Genomic DNA, 14,585 nt, shown 5'->3' on the forward strand with positions numbered 1-14,585 from the left:
TCACCTGCAGATACTCGAGGCCAAGACAGTGTGTGCCATCTTCAAGGATAACCTGGCGCTGTGCAATGAAGTGACGGATAAGGTGGTGCAGCACTTTGTGCACTGCATCGAAATACATGGCAGGCATGTGGCATATTTGCAGTTCCTTCAGACAATTGTCAAGGCGGAGAATCAGTTCATTCGCAAGTGCCAGGACATGGTGATGCAGGAGCTGATCAATTCCGGCGAGGATGTGCTCGTGTTCTACAACGACAAGACCTCGTTCCAGCACTTTGTGCAGATGATGCAGCAGCAGCAGCTGGCCCGCATGGAGAAGCTCAGCGACGACAGTCCGCTGAAGTACCACGTGGAGCTGGTCAAGCTGCTGGCCTGCTGCACCATGGGCAAGAACGTGTACACGGAGATCAAGTGCAACAATCTGATCTCGCTGGATGACATCGTCACGATCATTTGCCATCCGCTGTGCATGCCCGAGGTGAAGGAGGCCTATGTGGACTTTCTCAATCACTGCTACATCGACACGGAGGTGGAGATGAAGGAAATCTATGCCTCGGGCCACATGTGGAACCTGTTCGAGAAGAGCTTCCTGGTGGACATCCATCAGTTGATCTCGAATGCCGCAGCCAGTGCGAACAAGACGCTGCAGGCGTACGTTTTGAATGGGGTGACCAATCTGCTGGGCAGCTTCTTCTCCAGCCCCTTCTCCGACCAGAGCGCCATCGTGCAGACGCGTCAGTTGATCTTCGTGCAGCTTCTGCAGGCCGCCTACCGCCTCACCCAGTGCAAGTGGATGTCGCTGGCGGACCGATTCAATGTCGAGAACTGCATCCGCACGTTGGTCGAGTCGGCCAAGATGCGCAGCATAGCCCTGCCGCTGGAGTTGGAGCAGCAGGTGGCCAACATGTCCAGCAAGACGGCCATGCTGACACGGCAGACAACCAAGTGGCTGCTGGCCTCCAAGCAACCGAAATACGAGACGCAACAGTCGGCCAGCCTGATGCGCTGGGACCGCTCGATCATCGAGGGCCTGCAGGACATTGTCTCGCTGCTGGAAGATCAGCTGAAGCCCGTGGTGGAGGCGGAGCTCTCGCTGCTCGTGGACATCCTCTACCGCTCGGAATTGCTCTTCCCCGCTGGCACAGAGGCCCGCAAGCGCTGCGAGAGCGGGGGCTTCATCCGCAAACTGATCAAGCACACCGAGAAGCTGCTGGAGGAGAAGGAGGAGCGCATGTGCGTCAAGGTGCTGCGCACACTCCGCGAGATGATGGCCATCGATGTGAACTACGGCGAGAAGGGAGATGCCCTGCGGCAAACGCTCCTCCTGCGCTACTTCCAGTGCAAGAGCACACCCAGGCTGGAGGAGGACATGTTGTTGCCCCTTCGCGCAGCCGTGCCGCCCATGTCGGAGATGGCCAAGCAGCACCATCTCGTGACCCACGGACCGGGGGCCAAGTACCTGGCGAGGGCGGGCAAGACCCTACACGAGATGCAGAACCATCTGGACCGCGAGGGTGCCTCCGATCTGGTGGTGGAGCTGGTCATCAAGTCGGTTCACTCGCCCAACATATTCGTGGAGGCCGTGGAGCTGGGCATTGCGCTGCTGGAGGGCGGCAATCCGATCATTCAAAAGGGTATATTCCAGAAGTTCCTCAGCGACGACCTCAACCAGGCCTTCTTCAAGGTGTTCTTCGAGAAGATGAAGGACGCCCAGCAGGAGATCAAGTCCACGGTTACCGTCAACACCACGGACATTGCCGCCAAGGCGCATGAGCACAAGACAGACACGAATCTGGAGTTGGATAAGATCTCCCGCAAGCATGGCCTAAAGAGCAACGGAGTTGTCATCACCGAGGAGCTGAAGCGGGAACTGCACAATGCCGGGCTGGCCACAGTGCGGGCGTACGGCAATGCACGGAATATCCACTCCGGGGAGGAGAGCTCCTCGATCAGTGTGAACAGTCCGCTGGAGGATATACTGGCCGAGAAGCTCGAAAAGCACAAGGACAGCAAGGAGCAGCGCAATCAGCTCTCCAACAAGGTGCTGGTCATGCAGCCCATCCTCCGCTTCCTGCAGCTCCTCTGCGAGAACCACAATCCCGACATGCAGAACCTGCTGCGTAATCAGAACAACAAAACAAACAACAATCTGGTGTCCGAGACGCTGATGTTCCTCGACTGCATCTGCGGCTCGACCACCGGTGGCCTGGGCCTGCTGGGGCTCTACATCAACGAGCACAATGTGGCGCTGATCAACCAGACGCTGGAAACACTCACCGAGTACTGCCAGGGGCCCTGCCACGAGAACCAGAACTGCATTGCCACCCACGAATCGAATGGGCTGGACATTATTACGGCTCTGATTCTGAACAACATCAATCCGCTGGGCGAGAACCGCATGGATCTGGTACTGGAGCTAAAGAACAACGCCTCCAAGCTGCTGCTGGCCATAATGGAGAGCCGCGGCGACAGCGAGAATGCGGAGCGCATACTCTACAACATGAACCCCAAGCAGCTGGTGGAGGTGGCCTGCAAGGCCTACCACCAGGAGGAGCTCATCGACGAGCATGACGAGGCGGATGAGCCGGATGCAGCGACCGATGACGACGATGCCACTGTAAGTCCCCGCGAAGTGGGCCACAACATCTACATACTGTGTCATCAGCTGGCGCAGCACAACAAGGAGCTGGCCGGGCTGCTCAAGGCCTCCGAGGATCCACAATCGGCCAGCTTTGATGCCAAGACCAGTCAGGCTCTCATGTACTATGCCACGCACACGGCACAAATTGAGGTATGACCAACCCATGGATCGTTTAGGAATTGTCTACAAGTACTGCTTTCTTTATAGATTGTTCGCAATGATCGCACTTTGGAGCAGATTGTCTTTCCCATACCAGAAATCTGCGAGTACTTGACCACGGATACGAAAATCAAAATTCTCAACACTGCCGAACGGGATGATCAGGGCTCAAAGGTGGCTGACTTCTTTGACAAAGCCGAGGAGATGTTCAACGAGATGAAATGGCAAAAGAAGCTAAGAAGTAAGCTTATACTCATTCCCTTAAGGATTTCACTCAATGATTTGTCACTGTTCCAGGTCAACCCTTACTGTTTTGGATCAGCAGCTACATGTCGCTGTGGAGCAACATACTCTTCAATTGTGTGGTTGTCATTAACATAATTGTGGCCCTTTTCTATCCATTTGACAAAAGTAATACTGTACCAGGTGAGAATATAAAAAGGACAGCCCTTAAGCTGGGAAGGGATTGTGCAAGAGAACAAACAGCTTAGATGATGCTTACATCTGAATGCTGTCATATAGAGCAATGTTTAGAGCACTTAGCAAACCATAAATAAATAATTATCAATGAGATTTAATAGCATTCTTCACATTGTGCTGGAATTTCCAAATTTGATGTTATGTTTTGTTCACATTTCAGAACTGAGTCCGCACATTTCGCTGCTTTTCTGGATCATAATGCTGCTGTCGTTGGTCTTTGTGATAATGCTGCCACGTGCATCTGGCATACGAACACTTATAGCCTCCGCCATACTACGCTCAAACTTTTTACTGGGACCAGAGTCAACGCTCTGTTTGCTTGGAGTAGTCACGGTATGTACTCGAGTTTCTATAATTTATTGCAATCTGTAATAATAAATCCTGTTTATAGGTCACACTCAAGAGCGTTCACATAGTCAGCATAATGGGCAACAAGGGAACATTGGAGAAGAAATTGATCAAAATAATCACCGACATGCAGTTGCTTTATCATTGCATTTATATTGCATTCTGTTTCTGTGGTCTGATTGTTCATCCATTCTTTTATTCCTTGTTGGTATGTCTTATGCTACTTCGACTTCTTTAGATCTTTAATTTAATATGTTTTCCGCCAGCTCTTTGATGTGGTGTATCGCGAGGAGACGCTGGTCAATGTCATCCGTTCGGTGACACGCAATGGACGCTCGATAGTGCTGACTGCTGTGCTGGCTCTGATTTTGGTCTACCTGTTCTCCATCATTGGCTACATGTTCTTTAGAGATGACTTCCTGGTCAGTGTGGACTTTGAGGAGCAGGAGAATGCCGCCTCACCACTGGCCATGTCACCAGTGACGATCTCAGTGCCGCCAGCGGTAGAAGAGTTTTGTGCGTCGCCCGATGCGCTGGGAAATTGTGCAGGCAGCAATCCAGCAGCGGGAAATACAGCATCGAGCGATGTAGCTAGCAGCGCCAGTGCTGGCGGCGATGTAAAGGAACGTTCGTGTGACTCTCTGGTCATGTGCATTGTGACCACGCTGAATCAGGGATTGCGGAATGGCGGCGGCATTGGTGATATTCTCAGGGCGCCCTCTAGCAAGGTATTCCAGCTATCATTTTGATACATTTCTCCCTGACGATCCTTAATGTGTGTTTGTTTCCTTGCAGGAGGGTCTGTTTGTGGCTCGAGTAATCTACGATCTGCTGTTCTTCTTCATTGTGATCATTATCGTTTTGAATCTAATCTTTGGTGTGATCATCGACACCTTTGCCGATCTACGTTCGGAGAAGCAACAAAAGGAGGCCATACTGAAGACGACCTGCTTCGTGTGCTCCCTAAATCGGTCGGCATTCGACAACAAGACAGTCAGCTTCGAAGAGCACATTAAGAGCGAGCACAACATGTGGCACTATCTGTACTTTATTGTCCTGGTCAAGGTGAAGGACCCCACCGAATTCACCGGTCCCGAAAGCTATGTCTATGCCATGGTCAAGGCTGGCATACTGGAATGGTTTCCCCGCCTGCGGGCCATGTCCCTGGCGGCTGTGGATGCGGATGGCGAGCAGATTGAGCTGCGCAGCATGCAGACCCAGCTGCTGGAGACGCAACTGCTCATCAAGAATCTGTCCACGCAACTGCACGAGCTCAAGGACCATATGACCGAGCAGCGCAAACAGAAACAGCGCCTGGGTCTGCTCAACACAACGGCAAACAGCCTCCTGCCGTTTCAATGAGGAGGAATCCGTTTAGCATAGATAACGTAACCCTTCCTTCTTTGCACTTAAATTTGGTAAACATTCCCCATGCACTCACATAGATATGAGAACCTTAATGAAAGTCTCGTTCTCAGAGCGGACACTCCTGGAGTGATACAAGATTTTTTATCTCGCGTATCGAGTGTTCCCGAATTACTTCTTCTGTATTAGATTCGAATTCCAAAAGCAACAAAGAAACTTGCTCAAATAACACTCCTCCCTCTAGATATAATCTTCGCAATCTTATATGCAAAAACCAACAACTAACTGAATAACTGAATATATAGTGAACTCACACTCAGAGAACTTAGGGCTGTTAACATGTTAATTAGTGGGCGTGTTACGCATTTTTTTCACAATCTAGACAATGTTTTTCCGCCTTACCTCTACCCTCCACCCTCTTATATCCTTGTTGACTCTAAAATACCTGAATGCTAGAATCTAGACCTGTAGTTAACTTGAACATGTTCGCCGAGCGACCTCAAAAAACAATTTTCGGAAACGTCTTACGCTGTTTTAAGCTACTTTAGTTAATTGTTAATACTATATACGAATAATTTCTAATAAGTTTTTTAATACCAGAAACAATCGATTTGCAATCAAAACTAATTATTGTGATTACACCTTTTTCTTCCATTTATATTTCGATTCCGTTCCGTTTTCATTCTTGAATTGTTTACTTAGTGCTCGAAACGAGTTTTGTTGGTTAAATTCATTCTAAGCTAACATCTAGATTGTATCCTAAGAGAAACTAAACTACATTTAAGTGCAACTTTATATCTTTACATATAAATGCATATACATAAATATCTTTTAAATAAAGACTATCAAATTGAGACGCAATCATCTTTAAAGGGTTCAACTATCTTGCAGGACTCCCACGATCGCGAACCGAGAGGAAAAACAAGTCTTTTAACGATAATTAAATTGGGGACACATCTGGAAAGGGTTTCCAAGAATCCAGATAAAAACACGATTAGCTTTGATTACTTTTAGCCAACATTTTTATTATTACATATTACACTACAAGTTTGCGAGCAGCTTTTCAAATGCCGAAGGTTGTAAACGAATAATTAAATATTAATTTACGGCTTGGCGGCACTTGAAAAGCTGCCCGCACACATCATTCATTCATAGTTTATTGTTACATCTGGTTTTTGTTTAATATTAAGAAAACGTTTTACATAAAATTGTTTAATGCATCTTTATGAGCTTTGCCGTTCTCGGTTTTAATTTGCTTGGTTTTTGCTTTTGCTTGCGTTTAATTTTTATACCTACGTATTTGATGTAAATGTTTTGTATATTTGTATGTAAAGATTCATTCCGTTGGTTGGTTGGATTGCATTGCCTTTCATTGTTCCAAATTAGAATAAATATAAAAAACGTTGTACAAAATCAGTTAAAAGATCTAAACATATAAACATTGGAAGAAAGCTGCCGGAACGATGACGAAATTCGGATGGGTTTTCGAGTGCGAAATACGTAATCAGGAAACAATATTAATACTTGAATTTGTGGCAGTTAAAAATAGTACTAGTATAGTGAAAATGATTAGTGTCTGAGAAATACTTGGAGGGCATCTTGCTCTGGGGAGGGAGTCAGATTGGAATTCGATTTGGGTTTGGAAAATGGCAGATACAAAAAACGCCTCAACAGTTTTGTAATTTACGATTACCTCCTGAATATATACTATATATATATGTATATAGTACATATATATGTAAATGTATATTGTATATATAAATGTAAAAATGTTTATTCTTCTTTTCCTATTTATCATTACTTTACGCTGCCTTTTGTTGAATATCATTAATAATTTCCATAAATGTAGTTCGGTTGGAAGAAAAATTATTGGAGAAGATAAAACATATACATATGTAGGTATTTAGTAATCAGAGTGTGTGTGTGTGTTTCTATAAATAAATTAGTTATTAATTAACAATATTTGTTCAACTGCTCATAGTACAATTCAAGGCATTATAATACAAATTAGTTTCTCTTGCGGGGCGGTTTAAAATTAATATTCGTTTTTGTATCGTTAGAGGTACAAAGAAAAAATCTCATGGCATATTTGTTGTATATATAATTAATAACTATTTCGTGGTATGGAAAACAAAAGGTAAAAAACGTTGTCATGGGGCTGCGTTTGTGTTTTGGTATTTGTTTAGTAGTTTTGCATAAGAAGAATTCGAGTGAAATTGCTGCATAAAATTAGCTTGCGACTAGATTGAAGTTTGCTGCTGCTTTGCTTTCGATTTGTGTATGCAGTGTAGATACATTATATATTTAGTATATATACTAACAAATCATATATGTATATCATATACGCATATGTATGTAAATATAGATATATATGGGATAAATTTGTTCATATTACACGTTAACTAGCGCGGCTGCTTTTGGTGATTCTACAATGAAAATGGGAGTGAGTGAGTCCTCCAAAGAAGCTTGGACAGTTGCAACCTTTTAAAGCGGTTTCTTAGAAGGATACAGGGACTTAAAAGCCAACTCTTAAAACAATATTCGAGATAAAAACAGGATTATGCATATCTTCATTTAAAAGCGAGCAGCCACGCACATCTCTATGGGTATATATGGGTTAGATATATACTTGTGTGCCCCCGAACCAGAGAGACAGTGGGGCCTGTTAGACAGTTGTGCCATAGGCATTGTTAAATACAGCCCGCGAACTGTCCGTGTCCAGTGATATATCCTCGGGACTGGCCAAATCTACGCGCACATTTGAGTTGGTACGACGACGGGCGGTCTGTGCAGCTCCCCAATTACTTAGGGTCCAATGGAAGCCGGAGGCGCCCGATGGTGGTTCCGCATCCACTTTGACCTGCGTACACACCTTTTGGGAAAGCAGAGAAGTCAATAAGAGCCATGCTCTAACAAGAATGATTCGTATGCTCACCTCACGATTGTCACAAGGCAGAGTTTCGGTGCCATTACCCAAAGCGGAGCCAGACACTGAACCAGAGCCAGAGTCCCTGGTGCTGCCAATGCTGCTGCTGCTGTCCAGCGAATCATTGCTAGACTCGATCACCGCTCCACGATAACGCGCCACAGACTGGACAGCCTATAAAAAAATGGAGAGGGATTAGGCAAATAGATTTCAGAGCTGATACTGGGGCAGCTTACCATTGCATCGCCGCCTTGGCAATCTTCAATTGATTTCAGTATCTCCCAGACCAGCTCCGAGTCCAAAGGAATGGGCTGTTCCGTGTCGCGATTGAAAATAGCTATGGCAATGTGCACGGGATGCGGCACTGGCAGCGGTATAAGCAGATTTTCCGTCACACTCTTGTCACCGCACTGCTGCTTCCATGGTCGCCAGGGCTTCTGGCCATCCTGCCCTGCTTTCGGTACATGCTGGGCCCGATGGGCGCGCACTCGCGGCGTGGTCAGACCCACAGACATGTCCCGCTTCTCGGGCTTGCGGAAGGTGAGCGTTATGCGGGAGCGCGGATTAAAGGCGGTCACCTCAAGAAATGGCAGATGTACCTGCACATTGCCACGCGGGGCATACACATTGCCCAGCAGGTCCAGCCCCTTGGAGCCGATCACATCATTGGCATTCTTCACCATCTCCGTATAGCGCATCAGATCGAGCGAGGCATGTGGTTCTAGCTTAAAATGGGTATCGTGTTCAGTCAATGGCGTTAGAAAATCTAAACTAAATATGTCGGTGTATATAAGACCAGCCAAACCCGGCCAGTCGTTAACCGTGAGACCCTGTAAAGTGTAACAATTATTTATGATTTTAATTCAAAAGTTAACGTAAGGTTTACACTCACCTTGTTATCCCAGAATTCTTCTTCGGTAATCGACAGTCTGCCGATAACATGAGACGGATAATACTTCTCTAATATATGGGCGGCCAATTGTATTGCAATCTACGAGACACAAATGGATAAATAAAATTCATTTTGGATTCACTCTGATCATGGTATGTACGTACCTTCAATTCTTTGGTATTCAGCTTAATGCGCGACTTGACCTGAGTGGTCAGTGCCGTTTGCAGTTCACGTCGCCGTTTCTCCAGCTTCTCGTGCAGCGTGCTCATTAAATCCTGCGCCTCTCGATCAAGCGACAAGTACGGACCAATCTTGCTAATTTGAGCGGAGAAGGGTCCAAAGCAGGCCTCGACAAACTGCAGGAAATCCTGCTGTGGCTGCAGGACCACCCGTTCGGTGGCATGTTGATATGCCTGCAATTCGTCCAGTTCCATTTTAGCCTCTAGCGCGGCCAGGGCCTGCTCTGGTCTGATTATAAAGTAGTAGTCCAGAGCCAAACCAGGGCCAGCAATCCGTTTCACTGCAATGCTATCGGAGGCAGGCACGCGTCCGCATTTCTTAATAAACAGATGGTAGGTGAGCGAGTCCCAGACAAGCCGCAGTGTATACCGAATGACGCCAACTGAAAAGTACAGCTTAAAAGATTAACAGACACGATCTGATGGCACTCAGAGAGATTGCTTACCTATAAAGACAATCCCTGCTGCCAGGGGACAGATGAGTGTGGCGACCAGAACCGCCGCCACCGGCTGCAGCAGTCCCTGTATGAGTAGATTCCAAACAATGGCCTCCAGTAAAATGCAATAACGATTCTTCGTATTATCCGGCGCATCCAGATCATAGACGAGTATCATATAAATGTGCAACAGCAGCACAAAGACGGGTATCCACAGCGGGGCAGTGAGAGCCAGGCCAATGCTCAGCAAACTGGTAGCCAGACAGATCAATGGAAATGCGAATAAAATGACAATGGTGCCCAGGAAACCCTTCACGAAGTAATTCCACGTGCGATTTAGATTACGCGTCAATCCCTTGCCAATAAATCCTGTCATGAATGTACGTAATAAAGCGAAGAATTAACAAGATTATCATCCGCACTTACCCGTATCGGGTTCCGTCTCGAAATGCGTGCGTGATTTTGATATGTGCCGCCAGAGCTCGATGAGACGCGAGGCCATGGTCTGAGTGATGCTCGTCTTTCGCGGAAACAGCGTTCCATTGATCTGTGACAGTTCCAGGTCCGGCATGAAGGGCTTCACATAGCAGAGAGCGCGCAGTCCCAGGGGACTACACCAGGGAACGAGTATGCCGAGCAGGAACATCATGTTCCAGGACCAGCACCAGATTCGCTGCAGCATGTTCAGCAGTCGCCAGAAGGGCCAGCGCGTGCTCGTGGTGCGTATGATCTCTTTTTCCACGAGAAACACGGGCTGGCTGGGGTCGGAACGTGGCGTCACAATGGACGTGGCATGCTGGCTGATGACAGTGGGTATCACATCCGACTGGCCCTGGAAATTGCGACGAATGATCCACGATTGCGGCGACCAAATGCGACAGGCCCACTGAAAGCTGCGCGTGGGCGTCTTGGCGTTCTTCAGCTCCTTCAGCAGCACTGGCTCACGCTCCTTCATGAAGGCCAGATCGCGGGAGAGGAAGTAGGCGGTCTGATGGAGCTGGTGCTGGGTGCACATCTTCAGCGCCTCTTCGTGGGCCGACCAGGCGCACTTGTACAGTCGGTTCTCCTCGGCGTTACGCAGCTTGGAGCGCAGCCAGGGCGCTACGCGCGACAACACAGAGTGATCGTTGGACAGACACTTTTGGTGATCCTCGCGCGTGCGCTTGATGTCCTGCTGCACCTTGTCCACAGCCTTGTACATGATCACCACGGACTGGGCCTGCTGGACGAGCAGCTCGGGCACGCCGGTGCCCAACTCTGCCAACTTGGCATTGCCCACAATGGAGCTATAGACGCGCTGCAAGTACTCTTTCATCACGGCCTCGTTGACCTCCTCTTCGATCTCCTTATCGTTGAGCTTCTTGGCCCTCAGCTCGGCAATCAGACGCTCGCGGAAATGCAAAAACCAGCCACGCGTCTCCCTCTCCAAAATGCCAATTAGGATGGGCAAAGTCTTGCGCATGATGTCGCGACAGAACAGACGCAAATCGATTTCCTGTCCCTTGGGCGTGAGGAACAAATAGGGCACGGGCTGGCTGACCTCACAGCTATTGAAATCGAACTTTTCCATGGTGGCACGGCGCAGCATTTTACGAACATAAGAGCACAGGCCATCCAGGCAGTCCTCGAACTCGGGCTGTGTAGGTGGAAGGAGAGATTTAATCAATCAATCAAACAGCTAAATCTAAAATCTTACTCGGCAAACCAGCTCGGCTATGAGGAAACGACACCTCTCCTCCTTGATCTTGTAGTCGAGATTGTGGGCCAGCAGTGCAGGCACGCCAATAAACATATCTGCCAGCTTGGTGAATGCCCCGATCAAGCCATGCACTGCATGCACAACCGAAAAGAAATGCGAGAAGATACGCGACCGAGCAGTGACCACCACAAAGCGGGCCGCCAGGGCCAGATCACTCAGAAAGGAATCGTGGGCACGCAGTCGGCCCTTCTGCAGCAGCTGCGACAGACGCCACTTGTGCACCTGACCCGGAAAATGCAAGCTCGGCACATCGAATTCGCTGTGGGAATAGGCAGGACAGAAAGAAAGAGCATTAGTCAGTCACATGGTTAATATTTGAAAGAGAAGAAGCTGAAGGCAACATAAAAAAACACACATAAATGAACACTATATTAAATGACAAATTGTTGGCATGCACAAGCGTGTACCAGATTCAGATTCAGAATTATGTTTGCCCGATTCCAAGGTTTGTAAAGTGTACATAGAATATGTGTGCGGAGTGGGGGGACAATCGAGTATAATAGTTTAAGACTCGCTCCATTAAGAGCTTTACAAAATTATAATCAGTAACTACTAGTTTAGGGATTGGCTTTGGAACGTCTCTCCAGGGTTTTCTTTTTTGTTTGCATGCAGATAGATTTACGTTTCGTTTCAATTTGTTTCAGCATGCACAATTTCCAGAGCATTTTTATAGTAGATTATGATTAAACAACAGAGAAAAACAGATTAATAAAACAACATTCAGTAAATGAAAATATGTACAAACGGAAGAACACCGACTAAACAAATGCTGAGGCTGAAACAGACAGGCAGGACGGGCAGAAAGACATTTACGATTGAATTATGCCTTTGCCCAGCAGCAGTAAGTAGTAGTAGTAGTAGATTTTTGTTCGTTGGCTTTATTGTGTTTAGTGTTTGATTATTTACCCATTTTTACGTATTGTTTCCAATTGTTCCAAAGTTAATTTCTTCGGCTTTCCATATTTATCCTTTTGCAAGCTTTACAGAAATATTTCACATACAAATTGTTGTTGTCAACCGTTTTCATGTTTGATTAACAAAAGGATTCAATTCGATTCGATTCAGTTTCGTACATGCAGTAGGAGTAGTAGTAGTTGGAGAAGTTATAGGAAAGGAAACAATAAAATTAAACACAAAACAGATAACAGATAGCAGACAACCCGAATATCTCTGTATCGTCTTTTTGTTATTTTTGGTGGATTTGGAGGCATGCCTTAATTTGATTCATTTGCGTTTGCTTTTAGTGCAAAAGTGTCAAGGAATGATGTAGGCGAATGTTTTGAGGGAAATTAAGGAAATACACAATTGTAATCATTAAATGGCAAGGTGTGTGGGGGGGTGAGGAGATGTGGCATAAGCGCTTAAGTTGACCAGCAATTGGCAAAACTGTTTTGCTGCACTTTTTACTGGACGTGTCTTTGCATTTGCTTCTTATTTAGCGCATAGTTGCGTGGTGTGTCTCCAACCAACATCCATCATCCATTCATCCATCAATCTATCCATCATGAGCAGCAGCAGGCTCTCGTCTGCGACCGACATCAAAACTCACCCAGTTTCCCGCAACGTTTTCAATTGGGCGCTTGTAAGGCGGCGCGGCTCGCCGCTACCATCGGATGCCACTGCATCCAGTTCGTCGAAGGGAGGCGCTATAAATAGGTCACGCAGATTAATGGGACGCGCTTTGCGACTGCTGACACTGTTCGTCGCATTACTGGCCGTCAGATTCAGGCCACTGCTGGCCAATGCTTGAGGCAAGACTGCAATTAGACACGATTAGAAGGGATCAGGCACCAAATACGCTTTCTTCGCATCTTACCGATGGGAAAACTCTTCCAATGATATAGGAACTGCTCGGCGACGCTCTTGATCTGCTGCACCAGCTGCTCCACCTCAGGCGGTGCGCCCACCAGATTGATGTTGAACTCGATGGGCTCACGCTCGGGCCCGGCCAGAGTTTGGGGGCGCAGCAGTTGGTTGCCGGCCGTGGCATTGACAGCTGGAGCTGGAGCCAGGGCCGGGGCCGGGGCTGCAGCGGCCTGCAGGGACATGGGCATGCTTTTCTGACCGATCGCCTCCGTTCACTCTAATATTTCGGCTTCCATTGCGTGATCCGAAAAGAGAATGCTGGAAAGAACGAGAAGAATTTGTTTATTTGTGTGTTTAAAAGTTATGATTGCGGAACGTGAATACCCTTCGAGAAGGTATAGATCAAGACTAGTTCGCCCTGCCGCAGTAAGAGGTATTAATTTATAGAAGGGTATCAGTGCATCGGCTTGCGAGTTGCACTGTTAGTGGCAGGCCAAACTAATTGAAATCGCACAAACGCGCGCAATATTAAAATTAATGATCTAATTGAAAATACACTCGCGCAGCGCATGTGTAATGGTTGAGAATTGTACAAATTCCAGACAGATATAGAAACAGAGAGCGAGTGCGAGAGGGCTCGGATGGGATGTAAACAAATGTGAATCGCGTGGAATTTTTTTAGCCTCAACTCAAAACGAATTTCCCATATCACAAATTAGCCTCTGCCAATCTGCCAGAAAGGCCAAACGGGTTTGTCAAACTAGCTGGAAAGGTGGTGGAGTGGAGTCGAGTCGAGAGGAGTGGGGGGACAAACGTTTCGCACAACTCAAATTACACCTGCCACACGGAGGTAGCAGGCAGCACCTACCACAACTTACGACTTAATTTCGCGCTTCGTTTGTTTTAGTGAGACGAACTACACGGTTGGTCTGGGGCCCTTAAATGCCTCGTTCCACGCCCTATAAGAGACACTAGTTAACCAACTCCCCAGCACTTCTTATTGTTTAATTGCCGCACCATCCAGTCGTTCTAAAGTATCGTTCTCAGCTTCAACTTTCAGAAATCTCCGTTTACCTTGTTTCATATATCAAATTGCTGTGGTTTTAGATAGTATATGCATTTTAATAACGAATAGAGAACGCGAAGCCAACGTTTTTCCGTTTTTTATTTTATTGAGCGAACAGACAAACAAATACACATTGTACAGCAGTGTGACCTTTATCTAAAAAATATACCGACTGACTATCCGAAAAATACCTCAGATTAGGGTTGTCAAATGTATATCAAACAACTCTTTTTTGAGCTCAAAATGTTTAGTAACATTTGTACCTGGTCAATGCAGACTCATCGTCTGCGACCAACCAATTTCGATGTAGCGATTAAATTTAAAAAAAAAAAAATTACATCCATATATCGATATTTTTTTTAAATAAAAATATATTTATGTCGTGATTTTTGTCCCAAAATATCAATATATTGATATGTTTTTGCGATGTTCTTTGATATTTTAAGCTCCGCAGCGCGCGTAATTTAATT

General features: G+C 46.6%; 2 protein-coding genes across 6 annotated transcripts in view; one reads left to right on the forward strand and one right to left on the reverse strand.

The window, feature by feature from the left end:
* Positions 1 to 5,575, forward strand: part of LOC117898212 (inositol 1,4,5-trisphosphate receptor) — a 23,369-nt gene extending 17,794 nt beyond the window's left edge. For all 4 annotated transcript variants that reach the window (XM_034807435.1, XM_034807436.1, XM_034807438.1 and 1 more), the window contains 7 exons: positions 11 to 2,788; positions 2,846 to 3,038; positions 3,095 to 3,223; positions 3,438 to 3,610; positions 3,669 to 3,833; positions 3,892 to 4,353; positions 4,421 to 5,575. In XM_034807435.1, coding sequence (XP_034663326.1) covers positions 11 to 2,788; positions 2,846 to 3,038; positions 3,095 to 3,223; positions 3,438 to 3,610; positions 3,669 to 3,833; positions 3,892 to 4,353; positions 4,421 to 4,987 — 4,467 coding nt within the window. In that variant the 3' untranslated portion in view covers positions 4,988 to 5,575. The remainder of the gene's footprint in view (positions 1 to 10; positions 2,789 to 2,845; positions 3,039 to 3,094; positions 3,224 to 3,437; positions 3,611 to 3,668; positions 3,834 to 3,891; positions 4,354 to 4,420) is intronic.
* A 606-nt stretch (positions 5,576 to 6,181) lies between these two features.
* On the reverse strand, positions 6,182 to 14,260 carry LOC117898215. 2 transcript variants are annotated; one of them, XM_034807441.1, is made up of 12 exons: positions 14,124 to 14,260; positions 13,060 to 13,367; positions 12,793 to 13,000; positions 12,150 to 12,221; positions 11,181 to 11,502; positions 9,911 to 11,120; positions 9,494 to 9,853; positions 8,973 to 9,430; positions 8,809 to 8,907; positions 8,153 to 8,746; positions 7,926 to 8,090; positions 6,182 to 7,862 (listed from the first exon to the last, which is right to left on the reverse strand). In XM_034807441.1, exons 2-12 carry the CDS (start codon positions 13,295 to 13,297, stop codon positions 7,656 to 7,658), a joined length of 3,933 nt encoding a protein of 1,310 aa, XP_034663332.1. In that variant the 5' UTR covers positions 13,298 to 13,367; positions 14,124 to 14,260; the 3' UTR covers positions 6,182 to 7,655. The 2 variants fall into 2 exon arrangements, with proteins under 2 accessions (XP_034663332.1, XP_034663334.1); XM_034807443.1 differs by lacking the exon at positions 12,150 to 12,221.
* Positions 14,261 to 14,585: the final 325 nt, after the last annotated feature.

This window comes from Drosophila subobscura, chromosome O (genome assembly GCF_008121235.1).
Source record: "Drosophila subobscura isolate 14011-0131.10 chromosome O, UCBerk_Dsub_1.0, whole genome shotgun sequence".
NCBI lineage: Eukaryota > Metazoa > Arthropoda > Insecta > Diptera > Drosophilidae > Drosophila > Drosophila subobscura.